The sequence below is a fragment of the Panthera tigris genome, chromosome X, assembly GCF_018350195.1.
Source record: "Panthera tigris isolate Pti1 chromosome X, P.tigris_Pti1_mat1.1, whole genome shotgun sequence".
In the NCBI taxonomy this organism is placed as follows: domain Eukaryota; kingdom Metazoa; phylum Chordata; class Mammalia; order Carnivora; family Felidae; genus Panthera; species Panthera tigris.
This window is the reverse complement of record NC_056677.1, coordinates 110,828,390-110,856,364: the sequence shown is the minus strand read 5'-3', so window position 1 is coordinate 110,856,364 and position 27,975 is coordinate 110,828,390. Positions and strand designations below refer to the sequence as shown.

The following is a 27,975-nucleotide window of genomic DNA, read 5'->3' as shown; positions in this document are numbered from 1 at the left end:
ACCTCTTCTCCCTCTTCCCACCCACCCCCAACCGCAGCTCATCCTCGAGGGCGGAGAGAGGTGGCATTTGAGTCCTCCGGTATCCCAGCAGGCAGTGCAGCTTAGAGACGCTGACAAAGGACCGGAGGAGCAGTCGCAGCTGCTTTCCGAGGAGCCGGTGTTGCCGAGGTGAGTTCCCCACCCCCCTCCCGTCCCGTCACCCACTTCCTCCGACTTCGGGAAGACGTGGAAGTTACGTTGGCGCGAGACCCCGCGCAAAGAATGAGCCGTACCCAACCCCCGGGTTTGGCTCTGCGACTGACGGCGGGGCTCCGCGGCGCCGGGATGCGGGTGGGAGGTGGGAGCGGGCAGATGGAGTCCTTTCTGCCCCTTCTCTGACTGTCAGCTGCCCGGCCGCCCGCGGATCCCGGCTCCGGGGTCGGGCCGGCCCGTGTGTGCCTTTTTCGTGCCCGGGCGGAGGCAGCAGGCTCGGGATCCTCCCGGTGCCTGCCCGGCAGAGTTCGGTTGCCCCGGGGATGCGACTCCAGGGACAACTCTTTGGCGGATGTTTCGAGGAGGACTGCGGGAGGGAGGTTGACTCCCCATTCGGGGTGACACCGACCTCGCCCTAACTCCTCCTTCCCCCCCACCCAGTCGGTCCCCCCCGGCGAGCAACTGGAAGGAAATCGATGGGGCCGGAGCGAGGCGTCCCGGGATGGCCGGAGGGAGGTGAAAGTGGGGTGGCGAGGCCGGGAGGGAGAGCGAACGCCTTCGTGGAATAGTGACGGGGGGCGGTAGTGGAAGGGGTACGTGGCCTGCATCCGTCCCCTTTCCTGGACCTCCGCACGGATCCTGATGGTTGCACCAGCTGCTCGGCTGTAAACAGGCTCACATGACCGGTTTCACATGGAGCCGGCCGGTGTGGGGACGAAGGCTGGAAAGGCTGGGCCCCAGTCAGGTGGAGCTGAAGTCCTAGAACGGACCGTTTGATACTCCCTCTCCTGCCCTCCAGCCCTTAATCAATGTTCTGCGGTTTCGAAGTAACTGACATCTGCCCTCTCCGGACCGAAGTTGCATTTCTGCCCGAGTAGAGTCTAAGAGACCTCACAGCGGGGAGCGAGAGGGCAAATAATAAAAACGGTCCCGATTGTTGACCTCTGAGGGGAATCAGAGATGGACGCAGACCTGGAAAATGGGATCCTTTGGATCTTGCCTAAAAAGCAGCCCTGTTCTATCGGAATGCATTGCGTTCTTAATGTGAATTCCAGACAGACGGGGAAAAGTCTACTTTTTCAGCCAGGGCACACCTGGAATTTAATACATTCTTGATGATGAAAACCGTGTCCACATTTCCTTTAAGTGCTTGGAAATCTGCCTGTAAAATGCTATATACAGGATACTGACCAGGGAGTGAACACCAACTTTTAGATTACATACATATTTGATAGAAAGCAGTGGGAAGTTTGGAAAACAGGAAACGGGGCCAAAATGTGCCTTTCAAGTTGTTCACGTCTACATACCCAAACGGCATACAAGATCAAACTAGTTTCTGAAGCATTTCTAGAGCTCTCAAAAATACCAGGTTTACTCAAATACCAGGATGTTGGAAAATCTGGAGTTTCTCAAATCTGTAAGGGGTAGTGGTGATAGATTCCCTTTACATGTAATATGTAATTGGATGTAATGGACAACATTCAGTGCAAAGTTACCCCTTTGTAGGCAAAGACAGAAAACAGAACAGATAGCTTATAAAAGAATGCATGTTTCTCTCCTTGAATTGTTCATGCACATTTTCTTCCCCAATTTTTAATTTTTTAATTTTTTTCGCCTGAAGTTTTGACATTTAACTCTAGTTTCTGAAAACGAGAAACTACAAGAAAAGCTTCCCCATCCTCTAATGGCCCAATAAAGTAAGTAATTTGCTACTCTTCATTTTCTGTTTTTAAAACGTTTAAGATGGAAAATAGAGGAATTTTAAATGTTGTCTAAAATTTAAATGAACCGATTATCCATCCGTGTTGCTCTGAATCTTGTTTTGCCACCTTGTAGTATTCTGGAAAAGCTTGCCCTACAATAAATAGATGAAGTGATTTGCTCTTTGAGGCCCTCTGTTTCCTCATCTATAGTATGAAAGTTTTGTTTTAATCTCCAGGGTGCCTGATTGCTCTCAACTTCCATAAAACAGTGCAGTTTTTGATCGGGAACTATTCTTGGACAAAATAAGTTGGTCAAATAAGCCAAGATATTGATATCAGCTGGAAAACATACAGTACATAATGAGAGGTATCCAGAGTCCTAGTAGAAATAGGAATTGTGCTTAAATTCTCATTAGGTAAATTAGCCATGTGGGTTGTCCCTCTCACCTCTCGATCAGGAAATGGAAGATTTAGCCTCAGCTAAATCCTGCCTCCAAAGTTAGAAATAACAGGTACACCCGACTTTCTTGACCTTCCGGGCATAGTACAAAGTGATTCTTTCATTCATTCCAGCTTCTTCCTGAATTAAGTGGACTGTGTGATCAGTGATGAAGTTAGGATGAAAAGAAGGCTCTAGCAGGGTCTCACCTCGTCCGTGCCTTGGTTGGTTCGATCACCGGAACCGATGCCTATTTTCAGCTTTTCAGCGCTTGAAATTTAATTTTGCCAGCACATCCAGAAATTGTCAGTCAGTCTCAAGGATTGGATTCACACTAACCAAACTCACAAAAGATTTTTATGTTACTATGAATGCCAGTTTACTGACTTCCAGTGAGAAGTCAAACTGCCCAGCTGACCGGAAGACTCGTGTGGAAGCCAGGGCACCGTTTGTTTTTGACCCTGGAAACACAGACATTGCGCTCCACCTCCCCTTTTGCTAGGGACCGGGTGGAACACTTTCAGGAAACGCCTAGTGAGTGGTTGATACCTCCGGCAAGGCTGCAGCTTTTATCTAAAAACCATTTCAGTCACACCTTTGTATGGATATATCCTCGGCACCTGATTGAATCTGGGCCACCCGTAAAAGATCTCTAAACTCTGTTTCCTCCCCATTCCTCCTGCCTTCATCTGGGCCCTCGTCTCTTCATGTCACATTTATTCAAGCGTCGTTTGTATTTTCCTGTAACTACTCCGGAGTTGGGGGCCGTGCTTGCCCCGGTGGCGGCGGCAACTGGTGTTCCTGCTTGAGATCTTATCCAGGCAGTTCTCTGCTCCAAACCCGTCAGAGCATCTTCTCATCGCCTGCAGCGTGGTTCTCCAAGCGCCGCCTGCGTCAGAATCATCCGGAGGGCTTGTGAAAGCGCAGATGACCGGGCCCCACCTCCAGAGCTTCTGGGTCAGTAGGTCTAGCTTGGGACCCAAGAATTTGCCTTGTTAACGAGATCCCGGGTGAAGCTGCTGCCGGTCCAGTACCACATGTTGACAACCACGGGCATCCAGGATCAAGTCTACACCCCCGAACGTGGCTTACAGGATTTTTCACCATCCCTTGCCACTCCCCCATACATGCTATTTTTTAACCACACGCAGTGCCAGAGCTTCATCTTAAGAGTCCCTTTCGTGCTTCGACACATGTTCTTCCGGGAACTCACCCCCCTCTCCACTCCCACTGCAAACTCCTATTTAAGGCACACCGTCACTTTCTTTAGGCCCCTAGAGCTTTTTAATCCACCAGCATTTTAACACGGTCACATGATACCCTAATTACTATGTATATCTGGTTTTTGTGCTAGACGGAGTTTTTCGAGGGCGGAGACCATGTTTCCATCCTTGCTCCACCTTCCCTAGCACGGTGCCTAGCGTATAATAAGTGCTCAGTTAATGGTCCTTGAATGACTTTGTGACTCTAAAACGTTGGAGAGTGCCGTAGGTAGCAACATAGGTATTTCATATAATGAAGTAATTAATGTGGATTAATAGGGATTTCGCTTTGAGAATTGCACATACATCTCGAAATAACGGAAGATCTTGAGATCTTGTAAAACAAAGGTTGGAAATAACTAGTTTAAGAAAAATGTGTTTCTTTAAAAAAATGTGTATTCGGGGCGCCTGGGTGGCGCAGTCGGTTAAGCGTCCGACTTCAGCCAGGTCACGATCTCACGGTCCGTGAGTTCGAGCCCCGCGTCAGGCTCTGGGCTGATTGGCTCGGAGCCTGGAGCCTGTTTCCGATTCTGTGTCTCCCTCTCTCTCTGCCCCTCCCCCATTCATGCTCTGTCTCTCTCTGTCCCAAAAATAAATTAAAAAAAAACGTTGAAAAAAAGAAAAAAAAAAAATTAAAAAAATAAAAAAATGTGTATTCATTTTCAAGAGAGCGTGAGCAGGGGAGGGGCAGGGGTGGGGGGGGACAGGGGATCAGAAATGGGGTCTTGGCCGACAGCAGCGAGCCCCATGCGGGGCTTGAACTCGCGAACCACGAGACCATGACCTGAGCTGAAGTTGGACGCTCAACTGACTAAGCCACCCAGGCGCCCCTAAGAAAAATATTTTTAAAAAGATGCTACTGGAGGGCATCTTTATTATTTTTTTTAATCTTAAAACATACACTACTCAACTTTTACAGTGTATAGACTGTTGTGAAGTCTTTTACTTCGGTAAGACCTCAAAGTACGTGGAAAACCTAGAAAATGTGTAAAAACCAAATAGCCTAATATTTGTACAATGAACCATTTAACCTATAGTGAACAGCACAACAGTGCCTGTGAAACACCTGACTTCAGGAATGTACCAGCCCTTAAAAATCCTAACAGGCAGTACTGGAAATTTAAAGAGGAAGAGAGCCGAGTCGATGAAATGGGAAGGAAGAAGCGGTTTTAACACTGGCGAGACTAGAGCAAAAGAACTTATTGCTCTTAACTGTTTAGTATTTAGCTGGCCACTGGCAGGCCTGCACCAAATATGGCAGAAGGAGATAGTTCCTGTGCCCAGATAAAAGGGAGCGGGCCCAGGGGTGGAGCCAGAACCCTAATCAGAGTAAACACGAGAGCCGGAGAGAGGGGGTCGGTAGCTGGTACACTGGAGCCAAGCAGACGGGTCACTTCACTTGTTTCTGGGGAAGTCTGCTTCAGGTTATCCTTAACCGTTTCAAACCTCAACCCACTTTCTGCACAAGAATCCCCAAGGGCCACTTACTCCATTTGATTTTCTCGCAGCCTCCCGTTTCCCCCCAAAAGGGGGGGGGTGCAAATGACACTATGCCTTTAAAGTGGTTTCTGTTTGCAATCTCCATTTTGAGTCTGTAGTGGGCAAAGGTTTGGAAATTCCCACTTCTCTCCGAGTCTTCTCTTTTCCTTCTGGTCAATCGAAAGGGAGGAAAACAGAAAAAAAAGAAAAAATCACACTGTGGGGGGTGCCGGTCTCCCTGGACTGATAGTGGAGAGTGTGTGAGGACTTATGTGTTTAGACTTTTGTGTGAGTGTGTGTGTGTGTGTGTGTGTGAGAGAGAGAGAGAGAGAGAGACAGAGGGAGGGAGAGAGAGTAGTTTACAAACTGGTCACAAGGTGGTGTACAGACATCGGATTTTCTTTCAGATTTTCATTCATGGTTGTATCCCTGTGCCTTTGTACAGAGGAAAAGGACAAGGCCGTTCGTGCATCGCCAGCTGCCAGCTGCACTGTCTCCCCGTAAGGCTGGGGCTCTTCGGGAACCTAGGCGGCCACTGAGGAGCCAGGGCTGATGACAAGGGAGAGGGGCAGGAGAGCGGGCGGGAGGTGTGGGGAGAGACAGCTGGGAGCGCGCGTTCTCTGTTCTCTCACCTGAACCCCTGGCAAGCAGCCACCATAGATTTACTGCTCCCTTAACTGGGATCCTTTCCGTCTTTTATGGACAAAGTGCGCTCAGCTATGAGGTACAGGAATGTTCCTTGATGGGGGAGACTGTTACCAGTAGACGCCCGTAGGCAAAGCTGCTAAGTGCCCGAGGTTGGGTCCATGTAGGATGCCCCCAAACCCAAACCGACAAAAAACCCACAGAAACACGATATGGCATTATGCTTGAAGTCTGGGCCGTCAGAAGTAATCCACACAAAGCCAATGTCAGGATATGCCACGAATACAGTAAGTACAGTAAAAGATCACGTGACAAAATTAGTGAGATCTGTATAGATCAGGGACATAGAGGGGAGACCACAAAGGGGAAATCTGAAGTAGGCTTTGAAGAAGGCAGAACATTTTGGTGTCCAGAGAGGAAGAATAAAATGAACCTTGGGTACCCATGCCCTAGTGAATAGCTACCAACAGCCGTAACTGTTCTTTCATAACCCGGAAAAGAAAGCGTGCTCAACTTAGTAAGTGAAATCGGCTCTCAGTTTCTTTGTAAAACTGAAAAGGAAACACACACATCAGGACTTGAATTTGGGATCCTCCTTTTGAGAGCTCTTCTCTCCTGGAAAAGCAGGGAGATTTTGTAGAGATGAGGGCACGTGTGACAGTGAGCACACCGGAGGCAGGACTTTGGGAATGAGACCCAGAGGAGATGGTTACTGTACAGGGAAGTGTGGGTCTGGAGACCAGAGATTCGCCACCAGTACCCTGTGCAACCTCGGGTAAGTCCCTTAACTCTCCTGGGCGTGCTCCCCTCTTGGGTCAAATGAGAAGGGCTGAGAGCTAACGTTCTTTGACTTGGTGTGTCTTTGATTTGGGGAAAGCGACCTCCTCAACCGATCTGTAGTGAGGTTTTTACCGGCTTTAGTATATCATCTCTCCCCGGAATTTTTGCACTTTATCATTTTGCGATATGGACAGAAGCAAAGAGAAAGCGTTAGTCTCTGGAAAACCATCAGTTAGAGGCGGGTGTTAGGCTTCATTATGTTTGTTGGCAAAGTCTCTAACGTTGCCCTTGGTGACCTGGTGCTAATTCCTCTCCGGTTTCCATTGGTTGGAGTTCGGGAGGCAATTTATATCTTAGCCAAGGTACGTGCGAAATGGGAACGGGGCTACAAAAAAGAAATAATAAAGTGCTAAAGCCAACGAAACACTTCTTTCTTTAATGGTGACTGGGGGATGGACAGCCTATTCATAATTCATGGGAAAAGGTGTACGTATCCAACTCGTAGAGAGAAAGTTTCAAAATGAGAAGGATAAGAATTCTGAGCCATTATGGAGAGCTAGCAAAACTTGCACTCCGACGTATGCCAGTGAACCTCCCCCTAGGGTTAGAAGCAAGAGTTTAGTGCTTGTTCTGTGTGGTTAACTCTGACTTCCCAGTCAGATTTATAAAGCGTGTCCTACTCCTGTGTAACAGAACATTGCACGTTTTCCTCAGGCTGCCAGCCATCTTAAACCTTTGTTTTTCTCACTGTGATGTGTTTCTGTTGCATATAAAATTATTTTAGGGCCTCCTGGATGGCTCAGTCGGTTGAGCGTCCGACTTCGGCTCAGGTCATGATCTCGCAGTCTGTGAGTTCGAGCCTCGCGTCGGGCTCTGTGCTGACAGCTCGGAGCCTGGAGCCTGTTTCAGATTCTATGTCTCCCTCTCTCTCTGCCCCTCCCCCGCTCATGCTCTGTCTCTCTCTGTCAAAAAATAAACATCAAAAAAAATTTAAAAAAATTATTTTAAAGAATTGCAGTCGTTGTATTTAACAGTTGAGGTCTTTCAGTGTTATTAAAGGATCATGAATTGGAAAATGCAATTAACAGAGACTTGTCACACATTGTCTCTAAATTCCTTCTTGAGTTTCAACACTGGCACCTCTTCCGAATTAGGCCCTGGTATAGTGGTTGTTTAATTCGAGTTTTAATTTAATTTAATATAACTTAATCTAATTTTCTTTTATTTATTTTTTATTTTAGGGAGAGAGTGAGCACACTCAGGGCGGAGGGAGGAAGGGACCGAGAGAGAGAGAGAGAGGGACAGAGAGAGGCAGAGAGAGAGAGAGAGAGAGAGAGAGAGAAGGAGAATGAGAATGAATGACTCTCAGGCAGGTTCCATGCTCAGTGCAGAGCCTGATGTGGGGCTCAGTCCCGCAATCCTGGGATCGTGACCTGAGCTGAAATCAAGAGTCGGACGCTTAACCGACTGAGCCACCCAGGCGCCCCCTCAAATTTTTGTTTTAAACTTTTGAATAGGTATTCAAGGGTTCAGAATTCAAAAGGTACAAAAAGTCATCCAGAGAAAACTTCCCCTCCAACCCTGTCCCCAGCCACTCAGTTTGTCTCTCCAGGGGCCGCCCTGGCTATCCTTCCACAGATACTTGACCCATGGCCAGGAACTGTCCCTCTACCACACAAGCGGCAGCATACTGTATACTCTGCATCATGCCTTGCTTTCCCCACCTAACGCTACCCTTGAAGATCAGTCCATATCCACACTACACGAAGAGCTTTCTCCTCTTTTTTTAAAAAGTTTTTTTTAATGTTTATTTATTTTTGAGAGACAGAGTGCGAGCAGGGGAGGGGCAGAGAGAGAGGGAGACGCAGAATCCGAAGCAGGCTCTGGGCTCTGAGCTGTCAGCACAGAACCTGACGTGAGGCTAGAACTCAGGGACCGTGAGATCACGACCTGAGCCGACGTCGGACGCTTAACCGACTGAGCCACCCAGGCGCCCCAAGAGCCGCCTCTTCTTGACAGACGCCTCGTATCCCAATGATTGGCTGTATCATACTTTATTTTATGAATCCCCTATTAATGGACAGTTGGGCTGTTTCCAGTCTTTTACTATTGACGATGGCTAGCCCTTATTGAGTGTTGGGCTTTGTTCTGTGTGCTTCACATAAATTATTTAATCCTCAGTACTGAGGATTAAAAAACCTCCACATGCATAATTTCACACAAGAGGAATATTTATGGTGGATAAATTCCTAGAAGCAGAGTCTCTAGCACCAAGGACATGTGCGTTCATTTTTTACCAGCTATAGTCAGTGAGCCAGTTTATAGCCCTGTCAGCAATGTTAAGAGCGTGCCTGGTTGCTTCCACCATGTGCTATCAGACTTTTTAAAAAATATTTTTTAAATGTTTATTTATTTATTTTGAAGGAAAGAGCGAGACAGCATGTATGCACGAGCAGGGGAGGGGCAGAGAGAGGGAGAGAGGATCCCAAGCAGGCTCTGCGCTACCAGCAGCGTGGGATCGAGCCCCGCATCGGGGATCGTGAGATCGTGACCTGAGCCGAAATCAAGAGTCAGATCCTTAACTGACCGAGCTACCCAGGCACCCCTCAAACTTTCTGATTTTTGCCAATCTGACAAGTAATAACATGTGTTTCGGTATAGCTTTAGTTTGTATTTCTCTTGTGAGTGAAGTTACATGGCCTTTGGTAAGTTTAAAAACAATTTGTATCTTTCTTTCTTTCTTTCTTTCTTTCTTTCTTTCTTTCTTTCTTTCTTTCTTTCTTTCTTTCTTTCGAGAGGGCTCAATTAAGTGAGGGGCAGAGAGAGAAAAGAGGGAGAGACAGAAGCAGGGCTCACCCAAAGTGGGGCTTGTGTTCACCTGATGTGGGACTCGAACTCCTGAATTATGAGATCATAACCTGAGCTGAAATCAGATGCTTAACAGACTGAGCCACCCAGCACCCAGTATGTCAGTTTCTGTAAAATATTGTAGCATTTGCTCATTTTTATAGAGTGCTTTTTCATAGTGATTTATATTTCCTCTACATACAGTAGGGGAGTTAGACATGGCCTGTGATTGAAAATGTTCTTTTGGCTTCGCTTAAAAGTTTTCTTGTCTTGCAGTGTTTTAAGAGTTTTTATATAGTTGAATTTATCAATATATTTTGGTTTCTGGTTGTTAGAAAGCCTCAGATTATATAAAAAAAATGACCCATGGTTTCTGGTGTTTTATGGTTTTGTTTTTCTACATTTAAAACTTGGATCCATTTGGAATTTACCCTAATAAAATTTTAGAATTTTACAAGGTGTTAGGAATAAATTCAACTATTTTCCTCCCCCTAGTTGGATTCCTGGTTTTACCAACATTTATCGACTAACCTATTTTCCATAAATCAGATGCCATCCCACCTTTTACCATAAGCGAAATTCTCATCCTAACATAGTTTCAGAATGAGATGTTGCATATTATTTAGTGAGGGCAAACTTGTTTGTTCTGTTTCTAATAGCCAAGCTTACTAAGCAAGTAATAGAGCTAACAATTTTCTGTCAAAAACAATATGCCAGACTTCTGAGAGCACATTATCCAAATAGAAATGTGTATGGCTCTTAGCAGACAGAAAAGTCGTGAAAGAAAAGACAGAAAGTCGTGGCAAATAAAAACTCAAAATTAGAATGATTTCACCAGATGTTCTTCAGAATGATCTTACTTTTATTGTACTACAACGGGCAGTTTGGTAGAGTGGAGACGCCGGACTGAGGGCAGGAGGCCTGCTGACTTTATTGTCTCTGTCTAGTCTCTTCCTCATCTAATAACCCCAGCAAACACTTAGAACATTGCCTGGCCTACAGTAAGTGCTGAAAGCATTGCATGTATTAATTAATTCAGTATGTGTAATTAATAAAAAGTTTGTAATCTGTTATGAATTATACACACATCAAATGTTATTACTAATAGAAATGTCAATAGGCCCTTTCAGCTTGGTCAAAAAAAACCCAAACCCAAAACCAACCCACAGCTGTCATGAGCTACATGTGTGCCACAAAGTGTAAGGATAAGAAGTCAAATGATGATCCGGGAAAGCTGGGAGATTATGACCTTCCCAGCGTTGTCCCTCACCTCCACATTTCTGTGACTTGGCATAGGCCGTTCCCTAGGCCAGAGAGCCTTTCCTACCTGTGGCCCCCACCCTCCCCCCAGACACAGAAGTATATATCTTTTTTTTCTTTAGGAACTACCTCAAATGTCGTCCCTTGGCCCCTCTTCCAGGTGGACTAGTTCAGGCAGTCTTGTAAAAGCCTAACACTTTTATATAGAGTGGTATGCCTCATGACAGGGGTAGATTAAATATTGTCCCATCAGTTAGACTCGAGTCTTTTGAGGTCAGGGCCCTCTGTGTATCTCTGCACAGCTCCTGACATAGTTGCTGGCTTATAACAGGTGTTCAACTGAAAGGAAAGAATAAAAACGTGTATCCACGATTACACAGTATCTTCCTTGATAAAAGTTAGAAAGGCCTCAGGCAGAATCAGCACACAGGCCCCTGATAGCGGGTAAAACCAAACACCTTAATCTTCTGTTCTGTTTCTCTTTGACCGTGTGGGAACCTGAACACAAAGTATTAAGTGGTTTATGGCCTATTTTAAAGGTATGCTCTACCGAGTGAAAAATCAGACCTTTCCCGTGATCGCATTGTTCCAGCTTGTGCATTTTCAAAAGCCATATTCTTAGGACGGTAGCTAAACGGAACGTTGTTGATTAAAATTAGCCCGAGAAGTAAACACAGAAACATCACACACACCAGACCGTCAGACTTCTGCCAGCCACAACTATTCAGAACATCCTCGAGAACCCCAGAAGGAATCCAAAAGGTCTCTAAGTTGGAAGCAAATAGTTCTCACGAAGCCTGTGTACTTGACGTAGGAGGGGAGGCACAGTGTCACTTGCGTGCCACAGCCTATTTACTGACTTTGAATTTTCATAGAAGACTCCCAAGGACTCCTTAATAAGTCTGGATATTCAGCTTCCTTTCAAGACATTTTTGCTTGTCTTGGGTTTTCGGTAGAAAAAAGATGAAAAGAACTCTTCCACCCATGCGGCCAGAAAGCACTAACTAAAGCATGGTTGAGATGAGTGTGAAAGTAAGTCTCATGTTTTTCTCCCACAAATCACGGAAACTTTCTTTGTTTTATACTTTTTAGTCTTTAAGAAGTCTGGTTAGCTCACATAAAGTCAGTTGTGACAATACTTGATTTATTCTTTTTTAAAGAAGTTTGTTTATTTGAGAGGGAGTGTGAGCAGGGGAGGGGCAGAGAGAGAGGGAGAAAAAGAGAGAAAGAGAGAGGGAGGGAGAATTTCAGACAGGCTCCATGCTCCGCATGGAGCCTGACATGGGGTTCAGTCCCACAACCCTGGGATCGTGACCTGAGCCGAAATCAAGGGTCGGATGCTCAACCGACCGAGCCACTCAGGCGCCCCTGATTTATTCCACTTCTTAAGAAACCCGAGGTTTTAAAAGAGTGCTGTCTGTGATCGCACCTCTTTGAAAGAGGGTGATTAATTTGAGGTAGAAACACTTCTTTATCTAGCATTTATGTAATTTATCATAGGTTGAAATCTTGAATGTGAAGGAGTGTGTGTAAATTTCTTTGCCTAGTTTGGTACTAACCGTATAAGTAGGCCAAGAGGAAAAGTCAAAAGGTATCTTTAAAATGATTTGGGGACCTATTTTAATGCAAGCTGAACATGCTTTTTTGTGGAGGGACAACAAATGAAAACAGGTATCATTCGATTTCCTTCTCTCTTCTTCTCTTTCTAGATTGCCAAAATGCTTTGGAGTTTTTAACTAACTGACTTAAGAAAAGTCCAAAATAGATTTGAGACTGTAAAAACAGAAGCTGCAGCAAGGGGGATTCAGTGCCAATGCATCAACAAAAAAGACAGCCAGAGTTAGTGGAAGGAAATCTTCCTGTTTTTGTGTTTCCCACGGAGCTAATATTTTATGCAGATGACCAGTCAACACATAAGCAAGTGTTGACTCTGTATAATCCCTATGAGTTTGCCTTAAAGTTCAAAGGTGAGTCTCCCAGGTCTATTTCATGGAGTTTTAACTAGTCCCTACTAATTTTTTACTTGTAGAAACTAATTTTTAAGAAACACTAATGGCCATTGTGACTTTTTCTTTCAGTTTTGTGTACTACTCCAAATAAGTATGTTGTCGTCGATGCTGCAGGTGCAGTCAAGCCTCAGTGTTGTGTGGATATGTAAGTCGAAATCACTTCCCGGTAACAGTTTTAAGTGTGTTCATATTTATGTGTTTAACTTGAAAAGGCTCTCGTCCTGAAGCCGTTCCCACATAGGCATTTGATATATTTTGAATTTCTGCTGGAAGTTTTAGTCTCAAAATTCTTAAGAAGTCCCTAAGATTCCAAACAGGTTGACCAAATACTTAATAGTATTTCATGGTGTTGGAGCTGATATGTGTGTTAATACTTCCACGAACATTTCCTCATTGTTGTGCTTTTAGTCAGAGCAGGGTCATTTATGAAGGTAAACTTCTGACTTATTCTTTTAAATTTCTCTAGCTATAATAGGGAATTTAGCTTTCTTCGGAACATCCTATTATAGCGGCATTTGGGAAACGAATAACACTACGTTCACAGAACGATGGTAATAGGAGTTCATCTGAAATGATTCAGCTAATAAGCCTGGAAGTTAATCTATACACACAGGAAGGAAGTGTGTGACTACTCATCTGTAAAAGGTTATCTGAGCTCTTCCAGATAATTTCGTCTTAGGGTGTCAGATAAATGATTATTTGTTCAAGCTGTTCATATTTAATTTTCACTTTGGAGCCAGTGGTGACCAGGTGGATCCATTGACCAGCTCTTTTTAAAAAAAAATTTTTTTAATGTTTTATTTATTTTTGACAGAGAGGGAGAGAGAGACAGAGCATGAGCGGGGGAGGGGCAGAGAGAGAGGGAGACGCGGAATCCGAAGCAGGCTCCGGGGCTCGAGCTCGTGAACCACGAGATCGTGACCTGAGCTGAAGTCGGACGCTCAACCGACTGAGCCACCCAGGAGCCCCGCCATTGACCAGCTCTTAATTTAAGCTACCGAGTAAACCATATTTGTTTAAATCTTCCATGAGAATGAGAAGCACACGTGTTTTCTGTCCGAACACATTTTCATCCTCTCCTGTCCGTAAGATGATATATCTTTAGAGGACGTGTTTTCACAGGTTTCTTTTGATTTTCATTCAATACACAATAAGCAAAGGACTACTCCAAAGAAATGTAGTCTCTTGCCCAATAAATGTGTTATCTTTGACCTAATCAGTTTGTGTTCTCTATTAACAACGAAGCAAAATAAATGGAATTGCAGATAACTCTCATAAAAATTGAAGTGCTTTAGACTCTTTTCAGAGGAACACGGAAGTGCGTTGTCAGCCTTCTGGTTAGCCTTCTGGTTGACACTGGTCATACTGGGTTATTTACTTATTCAATTGCTTGTTTTTACCTGTGTGCACAGACTTGCAATTCTGAGTCTAGGTGAGGTTTGTTACGTGAATGATAAGTGTCAGTAGAAGTCGGTGAGACTTTTGTGAGGAAGAAACCATCTTACATATGTCCTATTTAGTAACTTTTGCTGCCCACAGATATCAAGGGGGAAAAAATGCCATTGCTAAAAGGAATTTTCTTTACCTATGTTTTCTTTTACTTCAGACTTTAAAAACATTTTTTACATTTACTTATTTATTTTGAGAGAGAGAGAGAGCAAGTGGGGTGGGGGCAGAGAGAAGGGAGAGAGAGAATCTCAAGCAGCCTTTTCAGCGCAGAGCCGGATGCGGGGCTCGAACTCACAAACCGTGAGGTCACGACCTGAGTCGAAATCAAGAGACCGATGCTTAACCAACTGAGCCACCCAGGCGCCCCACTTAAGAGTTTTATTCTATGTTGCAGAGTATGTGTTCTCATCAGAGATTTTATTAAAACATTTTTTTAAGTTTATTCATTTTGAGAGAGTGAGAGATTGCACAGCATGAGTGGGGGAAGGGCAGAGAGAGGGAGAGAGGGAATCCCAAGCAGGCTCTGCGCTGTCAGCGCACAGAGCCCGACACAGGGCTCAGTCTCATGAACTGTGAGATCATGACCTGAGCCAAAATCCAGAGTTGGACCCTTAACCGACTGAGCCACCCAGGCGCCCTGTGTTTTCATCGAGTATTTTAGAACCACCCATTTCCTTTTGGTCTATGCTATGATTTTGTTTTAACATCATTAGCCAATTTCTGTATTTGAGTATTTGGGTATAAGTCAGCTAATGTTCTCTTGTATGAAATCTCTGGCTGAATTCCATTTGACAGGCCCCCAGAAACCTAAACAGCATTTATTTTTTAATGTTTTCAGTGTGATTCGTCATAGAGACGTTCGATCCTGTCACTATGGTGTAACGGACAAATTCCGTCTCCAAGTTTCCGAGCAAAGCCAGAGGAAGGCTTTAGGAAGGAAAGAGGTTGTGGCTACTCTTCTCCCATCTGCAAAAGAACAACAAAAGGAAGAAGAGGAAAAAAGGATAAAGGAACATTTAACTGAAAGTTTATTTTTTGAGCAGTCCTTTCAACCAGGTAGTCTTGGTTTGCTTTGAAAGCCCTTTGGAGGTCTTATGCATGTCTAACTTGAAAACAGGGAGCTAAGAATCATTACTAGAAAAATGATCTGCCCCCTTAAACCTAATTAACTACTTCCAAACCGAACTTAGAGATCTGGTACCCTAACGTCAAGCAAGAGGCCTCGAGCTAGCCTTGAAACAGGGAGAAAGCGTCTCGGCAGCAGCCGAGGCCGTCAGGACAGGGTGCTATAGCCTTTTACATGTGTGTGGCCTGAGAATGCAGCGACCGCGCTCGATGGGGCTAGCGCGATTTGGCAGTTATATACTTTTGTTTCTGTGACTTTCCCGTATCCTTTCTCATTTAATTAGTTCGAAGGAGGAGAGAGATTGTGTTTGGCAATAGGCCAAGCTTGGTGCACCGTTCATATTATTTTGAAAAAAAAAAATCTCATTAAAGTTGAAGTTAATTAAACTAAGTAGATTATAATATCCCCTGTGGGCTATTAATTGAATCCCTCTCCATTCCTCATTTCCTTCCAGCTTAGATATTCAGAAGCGTTATGATATATTCTTTCAACATTGACACTATCCTCATATTCAACTCTTTGGACGTCAGTCCTCCTGCCTCTTAACTTCTCATTATCTTCTTCCAACCCTATTATAAGAGGAGGAAGATAAAATTTTCCATAGAAAAACATGGAAACTTTTTGATAGTGATAGATGAATGTGATAGCAGCTGTCCTTGAAATTGCAACATTATCTATGAGGAATTAAAAACAAATCTACTTGTCATTACATTAATTCACAGATCCCTATCAGTTTGTTCATCCTAGAGTGTTTATTTGGATACCACAGGGAGTAATGCCTCTTTGATTTACTGTAGGCAAGAGTCTTCTCTGTCCATGCAGGCAGTGCCCAGATTTTCTGCTGTACCAAGACCAGGGACTAGGTAGCAGCCAGTAGATTGCTTTCTTCTCAGCAACTGTCATGGACTGACAGGACCAGATTTTCAGCTTTTGAAGCTGAAAGAGAACCTCTGGTAAATGTCGCTTTGATCTCCGATCAGTATTGCGAAGTTGACTTATAAATATTTATGAAATGCAAGATTCCCCCTGTAAAATGCCTTCTGTAGAATAAGAAGAGTCATATAATGAGTATTTGTTTTTTGATGTTAAATTCATAAATGCATAATTGGTTCATTTCTGTTTTTAACAGACCAGTTTATTTTATTAAAAAAATTTTTTTTTAGTGTTTATTTTTTGAGGGAGAGAGAGAGACCAGAGCACAAGCAGAGGAGGGGCAGAGAGAGAGGGAGACACAGAATGCAAAGCAGGCTCCAGGCTCTGAGCTGTCAACACAGAGCCCGACATGAGGCTTGAACTCACAAACCGTGAGATCATGACCTGAGCTGAAGTCAGATGCTCAACCGACTGAGCCACCCAGGTCCCCAACAGACCAGTTTAATAGCCAAAAAACATAAGGGTTAAAAGTTCAGTTTTATCTATCTATCTATCTGTCTACCTATCGATAGATATTTCCTTTAGTTTAAAATTTATTACAGTTCTGGTGAAAATCATCCTAAAAGGTTAAGTAATTACAGCGTGTATTAATTGAGCATTTTATTCTTATTTTACTTTGATAATGATCCTTTGGTATCTGAAGTGTATTAGGAAATTCTTCTAATTGTGAAATCAAAGTAGGTAAATGAATGAGGTGATTTCTGTTTTCAAAACAAAACAAAACAAAACAAAACAAAACAAAACAAAACAAACCTCTCTAAGCCAGCCATGTCGGGAAGCTGAAGGAAGGCAAGCACCTTCCTTGTCTCATTGACCGTCATGTCCTCGGCACCTAGCACAGTGCCCGGCACAGGGTAGTTACACAGGAAGTGTGTACGTGGCCTTCACTAGGAGGCCTGGACTTCTCATCTGGCAGGGTCTGTTGGCTTGGTTTTCTTTGTCTTACAAGGTTTCCATGGCTCTCACCAGTCTTCAGAGCGAAGGGGATACTGCAGTAGAGCCCCATATGAAGTCCTGACCGAGCTGTCCAGTTAGCGAGTAGTTACCCCAATGTTTCTAATGTGGCAGGAAACCAAGTAAAGTTTTCTCCTCTAATAGAGTATAAGGGTGACTGATGGAGTCTGTGTTGACAAAGTAGTATTTGTCACTTCTCCTGTTTATTAAATTCATAGTAAATTATGTCTGGTTTCCAGTATGTAGAATTCTACACTTTTTCATTGAGTTTCTCTAAGCTGAAATGTCGAAACGAATCGAGATTGTTTGGGGGAGGTTTTGAACTGTCCTTATTTTTGCACATCTTTGGCTCAGAAAGATGTTTATTAGACATATTACAAGGGCAACAACGTTGTGAGCCTCCGCGAACCAGCCAGAAAATGGTCAAAGGCTAGATCATGAAAGATTTGGGTTTTATAAATGTATTGAAAGGCAGTAAAAATGAGAAATGTCTTCTCGAGTTGATTGTACTAGAAAAGGCATAGCAGTAACAAATTCAAAAAGGAAAACAGCACCTACAGTCCCACACACTTCACAGATCTGCTTATGTAAGTGTTCCGTGTTACTTTCCAGACCTCGTCTGTGTGCGTGAATACACTCATACATACATTTTTTTCATTTAACAGAAATTTAAGAGAAACCCACAAAGCATACTTTTACAAACGACCACAGCCCAGGTTTATTAGGAAGATGTTTTGAAAAGATGCAGCTGAACCTTAGTGGGTCTGTCTTAATGATATTACTAATGAACTGCTATGTCTATGCAGTGTTTGAGTCTGTGCCCTCTGGCTTAAGAAAATTACAGTCGTCATTACTGTTTGTAACAGTGAAAGACTGAAAATGACCTAAAAGTCCATCGATTGGGGATTGATTAAATTATGAGCGTTCATGAGATGGGATGCCAGGCAGGCATTTATTTACAAGGATCTGATAGAATGATAGATGGTTATACATTGACTTACTAAGAGGCTCAAATATATTTCTGAGAGGAAAAAACAGTTATAGAACACTGTGTATATTATGGTCTCATTTATGTTAAAAAAAGTTTTTACATGTTTATATGGGTATTTATAAAATCCGAAAGGATCTATATCAAGCCTTAACCGTGTTCCCTCTGGGGGGATGGGACCGGTCAGGAAACTGTTTTCTCCATCTCTGTAAAACCTTTGCAACAATCTTGTAGTTTCAGCAAAAAAGCAATTCCCCTTTTGAAAGATTTCAAGCATCTATGCAAATGTCTTTGGAATTTTTCTAAATACTAAAAGTTCCTTGAGATGATCTTTATTGTGGGTTTGTAGCCAGCAGTGTAGTTTTCACAAACAAATGTTTTCCTTGAAAGCCTATCTCTGCAGCAGATATAAAGATATTTCATTTATTAACTAACATAATAAGACTTGTTTTTCGGTATTTATGCTATGGTTTCATCTCATGCAGTAATCACTACAAAATCTGAATTTGTTTTCACCTGTATGGCTTTGGCAAGGCTCCATTAAACTTCATGCAACAGCTAAGGTGTTAATAATTTAGAAAAGCTGCATTTAATAATAAAATGAACAGCGTTATTTCATTAATAAAACACCAGATTGTGTTGCTGTTGGCTATTCCTTTTAATGAAAGAAGGGTGGTGCGAAAAACTAGATGACAGAATGTACTGTTACTGGGTTTCTTAAAAATATGGCCATGAATATTGTACACATACAGCCAGAACTGTTGAATAGCAGGCCTGATCGTGTTTTTTTTTTTTTTTTATTTGATCGTGGTAAGAACACTTAACATGGGATCTGCCCTACTCACACATTTTTAAGTGCACGATACAGTAGCGTTAACTATAGGCACAATGTTGTACGGCAGATCTCTAGAACTTACTCATTTTACTTTATGCCCATGATTAGCGTCTCCCATTTTAAACACACACCCCCCAGTCCCTGGCAACCACCGTCCTACTCTCCGATTCTGAGTTCGGCTCTTTTAGACACTTCACGTGAGTGGAATCATGCAGTATTTGTCCTTCTGTGACTGGTTTATTTCATTTAGCGGGATACTTGCCAGATACTGCTTTTACTTTCTTCTTGGCTGTAAATGGGGTAGAGCAGAGGACAAGAATCTTCACAGGTAGCTTTAAAACACTCAAGTAGTGCCTTTCTGCTGCTTTAAACATTTTCAAAAACGGTAGCAGGATGCTACAGTTATTAGGACCACACTTGTCTGGAGACCTACCTAAGATGCTCTCAGAAGGCAGTGCGCTCCAAAAGGAGTAGACACAAGAAATACGTTGGGGTGAAACTGATTAGGGTGAGGTTGGGGGCGGGGTAAGAATGGTGACCTTTCGGCAGGAGCTCGCTACCTCATAATGCCACTTCACCACTCTATTCTGTAATGGCCCAGCAGTTATGGGCTTCCAGATAAGTCCAGCAGATAGGTCCCCATGGAATGGAAATGTTGGGGAAAGAGAGAAGTCAGACAAAACCAGAATCCTGGTGAGTGGTGGGCAGTTTATGTGAACCAACTTTGGTCTTAAGTCCTTTTCAAACAAGCAGGCTCGGGGATTTTTGTCTTTTTACAGAAAACAGAACTGTCTCTTCAGGACCTAGTTTACTAACTGTCTTCCTGGGAGTGGTGTGCATTGCGGCTTTGATGCTTCCTACGCTGGGGGATGTGGAATCGCTGGTGCCTCTCTACCTCCACTTAAGTGTGAATCAAAAATTAGTGGCTGCTTATATCTTAGGTAAGTGTTTGGAGGATGCATTTGGGTCCTATGTGTGGGCTCAGAGGTGGCGGTGGTGCTGACACCTGTTTAATTTTTTTTTTTTTTTTTTTAGAAAAACAGGTAAGATTGCTTCAAAAGCATGTGTTGAGGTGTTGAGGTAATGTGCACTTTAAGATTTAATTTTTGGCTTTCACTGAGTTCTTTTTTTTTTGAAGGTCATTTATTTAAGTAATCTCTACACCCAACGTGGGGCTCGAACTCATGACCCCAAGATCAGGAGTCGCCCGCTCTTGTGACTGAGCCAGCCAGGTGCCCCTACAATTAGTTCTTTGTAGCCTATTGATCTAGTACCTAATACTGTATTCCGTTATCTTCATTTTGCTGACTTTCAATGGTATAAGACATGTAAAAGATGTAAAATGCATATATTCCACGATCCAGCATTTCTACTTCTAGGGATTGTAGGGAATCACCTCGACGTAGTGCATACAGTGACCTAGGTGAACACTGCAGCCTTGTTGAACCTCGTGAGCCTTTCTCTTTAAGCCCGTTCCCATATTTCCTGTTAAATTATTCTTTCAGCCATCCTAGCTTGAAATCTTATAATTACCTTAACCGAACAGGCACTCAGTACCTGCCATGTGTCAGGGATCAGGGTTCTGGTGATGACAGACCCTGTCTTCGTAGTCTCCCGGCACCTCTTCTGAGACGCCAAGTCATCAGTATTCTTTCAGTGTTCCTTGGAATGCTCTTCTTTTTTTTTTTTTTTTTTTTAATTTTTAAAAAAATTTTTTAGAGAGTACAGGTGAGCAGCAGGTAGGGCAGGGAGAGAGAGAGAGAATCCTAAGCACACTCCATGCTCAGTATGGAACCCGGTGCGGGGCTTGATCCTACAGCCCTGGGATCGTGACCTGAGCTGAAATCAAGAGTCGGATGGACGCTCAGCCGACTGAGTCACCCAGGCGCCCCCTTGTCTCTTTTTTTTTTAATTGAAAAATTGTCTTCTAAATATGACCCCCTACCTTCTGTCTGTGTCCCTTCTCTTCCTATTCTCCCCCCCACACACACACCCTTGCCCTTTATTTTCTCCCAAATGCTCCATCACATTGCTGTTAGACCGATGTCCCTTCTGGTCTGGTTTTACGGACACCACTCCCTACTGAGGAGCCTTCAGTGGTTCCCCAAGTCCATAGGAAGAAGTAGGAGTCCACAGTTTGGCATCTAAGGCTCTCCACACTCTGTGACTTCTTTGAGCTAATCTTGTCTAGCTGATTCCCTGTATAAATCCTGGATCGGAGCCTGTCGGATTATTTATTGATTCCCCGAAAAGCTCATTCTGAGAGTCCGCTCAACCTCCTTGTGCTCGCTCTTGCCATCTTCCCTCACCTGAAATGCCCGCCGATCGCATTCTCCTTTATCATTCCTGTCAGTCTTTTAGGCTTATTTCAGCTTTACCTTTTGGGGCACCTTTTCTGACTGCCCTGGTCCTACGCAATTATTCTCCTTCTCTGTACTTTATCACTCACTTTTTTTCCTTAGGCCACTTATTTAGGACTGAGCATATTCTTCTGTTATTACATTTTTATGGTTTTACGTATGGAGTCTCTTCAAAAGAGGCCAAACAGGAATACTATGCTTCCGTCTCTTTGTGGTCCTAGAGCCCCAGGATGGGCTCGGAATGTGTTTGTCGATGAAGTTGGCGGGCTTTACTGATACTTGAAAATGCTGTGTCTGCTATGTGACTGGATAAAGCGGGAGGTATATTTGATGGTTAAAAAATTAGCTATGGCCAGACATTAGTGATTTAATTAAATCTGTCCAGTGACTGCCCATTGCTATAAATTGGATTTCTTCTGTATAATATCAGCTGTTCACACTGACTTTGAATTCTTGGTAGAGTGCCTGTCCATGTGCTGTCTTTTATTTGCTCATTGGGGCCTAAACAATTACTTAGTGAATGGAAGATTTTGTAAAATGCACGGCTTTAACTTTTCTTCAATTTTTTTCTTTCAGGTCTTATCACAATGGCCATACTTAGAACATGAGCAAGGAATTCAGTTGACTTCTGAAGTAAATTTATCTTGCAAATATGAATGTGGACTGCCTTTTATCTCTTTCACTCCATTAACATGCTACAAACTATTGAGTGATTTACAATAATTGCAAATGTATAATTGCAAACGTATAATATATATTTTAAATTACTCTATAATTTTATTTGAAGGACTCTAGCACATTATGATACAGACAGCAAGGATGCCTCAATTACGCCTAGGAAATTATTTGAAAAAATTCTTTTTATATCTAAACCGATTATGCAAAAGACTTTAACCATCTGTTATTTTCTCATCTTTTTTTCTAATTTACTCTGATTAAGGTCGTATGTCCTTCACAGTTAAAGGCCTGAAAGAGCAAACTGACCAGCTTAAATGTAAAATGACATTTCCTAACTACAAACATCAATGTTCCTATGTAAATTATACCTTGTCCTCTCATTATAAACAGTTGCCATGGTGTTTCTAAAATAAGTTTCACGGTTAATGTGTGGAGGGCACCAAGAGAAAAAGCATAAAGTGCTGAGGGATCATGCTTATCCTATCCTAGGATCTCACAGGAGACCAGACATATTTCATTCATCTGGTGAACTACAGCACAGGTTGTGGTCCAGACACAAAGCATGTGGGGGTTTTTTGCAACCCTCAGAATTAGGGTGACTTCTCTATTTGGCCTAAGAAGTCTAAAGGAAGGTAGGCATTTGTTTAGTTAATTGGTTCACCCTGGCTTTACCTCTGGATAATGCTTTCTGTCAACAGGAGGAAAAAAATCACTTTATCATTTCTTCCTAGCCCTTTGCCTGACTGTAAGCAACTAGCCCGGTCTGGGGTTACCAGATGCCGGGTGGTTTACACGGAGATGTTTTTCACCTTTAAACTCCAAGCCAAGTATACAAAATCCTTGATACGTGTCTATTTTATAACAGTCACGGAGATATTTTTTAAGTTTGTATTTATTAAAACAACTTTACCAAAAAAAAGCCCCTAAAGCACAACTATTTACATTTCTTTGTAGCGTCTCTGATCTTTAACCACATATATGCAGTTTGAACTGTTCTTATCATAATAACTGATCTTTTGACTTAGGGTTTTTTTTTTTTTAAGTTTATTTATTTATTGCGAGAGAGAGTGTGCACGCGAGCAGGGGAGGGGCAGAGAGGGAGAAAGAGAATCCGGAGCAGGCTCCGTGCTGTCAGCGCAGAGCCCAATGCGGGGCTCGAACCCATGAACTGTGAGATCATGACCTGAGCCGAAAGCAAGAGTCGGACACTTAACCAACTGAGCCACCCAGGCGCCCCTTGACTTAGGATTTTTATCTGAGAGCACAATGCCTTGAGTCTCTTGAAAATCATCTTTCAGATCTTTTTACAGAACAAACTTCTGCACCTGCTACTGTAGTATTCTCAAGGAATTTACATAAACACAAAATGTATGCCTGAGGTTGGTTTTTGCAGGAAATAGTACTTTGCTTCTAAAGTAAAAGCTACATATACTCTTTCAGAGAAAATCTTCACTGTTTAACCATTTGGGGAAGATAAATCATTAAATGGATCATGTCTGTACATTGTGTAATGACTGAAAAGCACATAAATGTAATCTATTTTGAACTTTGTAAAAAAAATATGTTTGGAGGCTATCCTTGTTTCTCTGTCCCTTTCAAGTCCTCTGTGTGTATGTGTGTGTGTGCACGTGTGTGCATCCGCGCATGCGTGCGTCTGTGTGCAAGCGCACACATGTGCGTGTGAGATAACCCGTTGTAAAGGACAAAAATTACTTTTAAAAAATAAAAGAAAATGGAGACCTCCTGAGTTTCACGTTGACTTCCACATTTTATTTGAGTTACCTCTGAGGAACTCAGTTTTAGTCTCCTGTTTCTTAAAGCTGTCTCCTATTCCTGCGAGTTAAATAGGAAAAATAAGGAGTGAGATGTGAGCTAAAATGTATTAAGTTTCTTAATTTGCCAAGGGAATTCATTTGTTTAGATTTTTTTAATAGGTAAGAGTCACATGCTTCAAAAATCAACTATAAAAAGGTATACAGGGGCGTCTGGCTGGTTCAGTCAGTGGAGCATGTGACTCTTGATCTGGGGGTTGGGAGTTCAAGCCCCACCTTGAGTATAGAGATTACTCAAAGGTGTACAGTAAAAAATCACTACTCGCCATCCCTGTCCATCCCATTCCTTGTCCCCTCAGCTCCTTTCAAGTGACCACTGTTGTTTAAATATGCTTCCACCGTTTCTATGTCCAAATACATTTCTTGTGTGGCTTACAGCATAATTCACTTATGGTATTTTTACCATGTAAACCTTATCCTAGGGTAGTTGAATTTATGAATCTTTTATGGCTTCTGGATTTTGAATTGTAGAAAACCCCAGACCATTCCAAAGTGCCAAATCATGGATACACACACAAACACCAGTTTGAAGACCTAATGAGAATAATCCATTTAGAGTAACAAACTTAAAAAACCCTAGGTTTAAAGTCCATAATCTTTTATAAGGCAAACTAAAAGACACTCCTGGTAAAACCAAAACTAGAACAAGTAGACATCTTTTTGTTCTTGGACATACAGTGTTGACGTGAAAATTTCCCTTGTTTGTAAGTTATATAAATTTAACATGGTTCCAATAAGAATACCAAGAGGTTTTGGTATCTCTTTTTTTACCCAGACAAGTTGATTCTAGATTCATATGGAGAAGTAGGCACAGCTAGGAAAACTTCTGAAAGAAGATTAATGGGAGAAATTCCACCAGAAATTAAAACATTTATATAACCCCCATAATTCTAGCTGTGGCACTGGGCCATGAAGAGAGCAATCGAAAAGAGTTGGAAGTACAGAAATAGACCCAAATACATCTAGGAATTTAGTATATGCTAGAAGTGTCATCCCCAAACAGAAAAATAATACACTGGTCAATAAATGGCATGAAAACAACTGGATAGCTATCTAGAGAAAAACTGAAGTCGGAATGACGCATTCCATCAAGATAAACCAAATGGATCAAACATTTGTAAAAAAAAAAAAAAAAAAAAAAAAAAGTGAAACCATAAAGGTGCTAGATCACCATGTGGGGGAATTTATTCCTTTATCATCTTGGAAGGGGGTTATTTTTGAAGACTAAATCTGTAACCAATGTCTTTCGTAGGCAGCTTTCCTCCTCTCTTCAGTGTGTCCTTTCCCAGTTTTGTAAAAGGACGCCCCCCCCCAACCAATGAGTTTCCAAAGTAGATTCCCAGAATCATAAAGCAGTTTTGATTAATTCAACTTTAGTCTCAAGTCCTTCCCTTTCATTCGAAACCTGTCACATTTGGACAGGCTGTAATCACCGAGAACTGGGTGACTGGCAGGTGATCACACACTGTGTGTCTGCGCTACCGGGATTTACAGTGCGTTGGAGTGTGGTGGGATGGGGGAAGGGAGGAACAAGATGAACCTCAGTCTTGGACCCAGTTCCGCGCTCAAGCGTGTGGCACACCCCACAAATGCTGCAGGAGTTGGAAGGATCTGAGCTGGCACTTAAAGGGTGGGCTCGATTCATATACAGAGTTGGGTTCACAAGAAAAGGCAAGGATGAGTGTGCCACAAGAGGAGGCCAGTTGTTTTGAAATAATTTCCAGGGAGATATTTGAGACCGTGATGTATGTGCCATTATTTCCTGTCTGCCATGATTGAAGGCACTGACCACGAAGAACCAAACTCTCCAAGGGGCCATAGGTATTACAGAGTTTAATCAGGAACAAGGTAAAGAAATAGTTGTCATCGTGAAACAAATATGATTCATCCTGAAAGCAGCCGGCAAACAGGAAATGCACAGCAAGAGTTGTAATTATCTGTCGCGGCAGGTGTTTGTCACCTCGAAATCGTTAGGCCTGCACAATTCTGCCACCCAAGTTAACTTCAAAAGGACTCGCACAAAGTCGGCATGGAAAGTTCAGGTTTCTAGAAGGGATTCTGGAAATGAGCGTCTTTGCTAGATATTTTCATTTGCGAACATTTAAGGGGAAAGACAGCACAGCGGCTGCCGAGAAGACACCTTTGGGGTTTCAACATGAACACGGAAACAGCGCTGACATTTCAAAACGTTGTTATTATGAAAAAGATGGGACATTTCCCGTAGCACCTAAAGCCCTGGCATTTGGAGAGAATACGCTTAAAAGGGACAACTTAAAATGGACCGAAAGGAAATTGGAGGGAGTGGGTTGGAACTAGAAGATCCAGACGGAGAGCCCCACAGAGCCTAGCTGTGTTAGCCCAGAGGGAGAATGCCAAGTTCGTGATTATTTCATTAGGAAAATATTTGCTACACCTATAATCTGGAAGTGATAAACAACATACCAGGGCAGAACATTACTCTCCAGGATTAAATACCAAACAAAATAACAAAGAGTTGACCCAGCTACAGGCTATCGGGATGAGGCCTTGTCCAGTTACCACATCAAAGACCCTGCCATCGGCAGAAAAAAGAGGAATCAATTAGGACACTGGTTGGGAGAGGCTTTATACTTTATGTAACCAAGAGGAAAAAGAAATGCAAACAGACTAAGCTCAAGCTGGCTGCTTCCTTATTTTGTTCATTTAGTTTCTTTCTGACTTGCCCCCATCACTTGGTGAATCAAAAGACGTCCAAAAATTTGGGGGCACCTGTCCTGAACTGTGTCAGCTCAGTACCTAATAAAAACCAGGCCCACTTCAAGGGAGATGATGAAGATTGTCCAGCTCACTCTGTGTGTTTTCCAATTTTGCATGGCAATTGTTTTGTGAATCATGGACTTAATGAACGCGCAAGCTGGGCAGTTCCGGATGTGATCCGGGTAGGTGGAGAAAAGCCCTGGTTCAATAAAGTGAAAAGAATAAATGATGTTATGAGGATGTGGACAGACTTTAGTCCACCAAGGTAGAGAAAAACAATGCAAAAAACATTGTGAGAAAATGAAGTGTGAGTTGTGCTAATAGTAAGGGAAAAAATGTGCTAAATCCTGGGGTGGATGGGGAAATTACTTTTGTACAATCATAGGTCACAGAAGGCAAGGTTATGAATGGATTTATTTGCAGAATTGGAAAGAAAGCTTTGTGTCTTCTAATGAACATGTTGTTGGAGGTAATCACTGTACTAGGCAACCTGTATCTCTTGTGGCTCTCACGCTGTTAGGAAACAGCTCTCTTTTGTTTGTGGGTTTTTTTTAATATTTATTTATTGTGGAGAGACAGAGAGAGACAGAGCATGAGCAGGGGAGGGGAAGTGAGAGAGGAGACACAGAATCCGAAGCAGGCTCCAGGCTCTGAGCGGTCAGCACATGAGCCCGACGCGGGGCTTGAACTCAAGAACCGCGAGATCGGGGCGCCTGAGTGGCTCGGTCGGTTAAGCGTCCGACTTCGGCTCAGGTCGTGATCTCACGGTCTGTGACTTCGAGCCCCTCGTCGGGCTCTGTGCTGACCACTCAGAGCCTGGAGCCTGTTTCGGATTCTGTGTCTCCCTCTGTCTCTGCCCCTCCCCTGTTCATGCTCTGTCTCTCTCTGTCTCAAAAATAAATAAACGTTAAAAAAAAAAAATTAAAAAAAAAAAAAAAAAAAGAACTGCGAGATCATGACCTGAGCCGAAGTTGGACGCTCAACCAACTGAGCCCCTTGTGGGTGTTTTCTTGATTAGACTTCATCATTTAGAACAGTTCTGGGTTCACAGCAAACCTGAGCTGAAAGTACCGAGAGTTCCCATATACCCCATGCCCCCTCCCTACATGCGTAGCCACTCCACTATCCATATCCCCCAGTTGTGCATTTTTTTCAATGCGTGGACCTCCACTGACAGGTCATTATCACGCAAAGTCCATAGCTTCTATTAGGGTTCACTCTTGGTGTATATTCTGTGGGTTTGGACAGATGTATGATGACCTGCATCCACCATTATAGTATCCTACAGAATAGTGTCACTGCCCTAAAAATCTGTTGGGGTTTTCTTCTTGGAAAATGTTAAACATGTACAGAAGCAGAGAGAATAGTATAATGAACCTCTCCCACGTACCGATTACCTGCCTTCAGAAATGACCAACCATGGCCAATATCAAAGAGCCATTTTGCAAAGGCTATGGGAACATAGCTA

General features: G+C 43.0%; 2 protein-coding genes across 6 annotated transcripts in view; one reads left to right on the top strand and one right to left on the bottom strand.

The window, feature by feature from the left end:
• Positions 1-39: 39 nt before the first annotated feature.
• Positions 40-22,150, top strand: MOSPD1 (motile sperm domain containing 1). Of its 5 annotated transcripts, none has more exons than XM_042975300.1 (8): positions 40-168; positions 11,147-11,639; positions 12,317-12,574; positions 12,686-12,761; positions 14,904-15,121; positions 19,681-19,842; positions 19,937-19,944; positions 21,838-22,150. In XM_042975300.1, the coding sequence occupies exons 3-8, from the start codon at positions 12,421-12,423 to the stop codon at positions 21,982-21,984; spliced, it is 765 nt and encodes a 254-aa protein (XP_042831234.1). In that variant the 5' UTR covers positions 40-168; positions 11,147-11,639; positions 12,317-12,420; the 3' UTR covers positions 21,985-22,150. The 5 variants fall into 5 exon arrangements, with proteins under 5 accessions (XP_042831234.1, XP_042831235.1, XP_042831233.1 ...); XM_042975301.1 differs by lacking the exon at positions 11,147-11,639 and adding an exon at positions 1,814-1,889; XM_042975299.1 differs by lacking the exon at positions 11,147-11,639.
• PABIR3 (PABIR family member 3) overlaps positions 15,651-27,975 on the bottom strand; it is a 92,048-nt gene continuing 79,723 nt past the window's right edge. The window contains exon 12 of the mRNA XM_042975290.1: positions 15,651-16,231. Within this exon, the coding sequence (XP_042831224.1) occupies position 16,231 (1 nt within the window). The 3' untranslated portion in view covers positions 15,651-16,230. The remainder of the gene's footprint in view (positions 16,232-27,975) is intronic.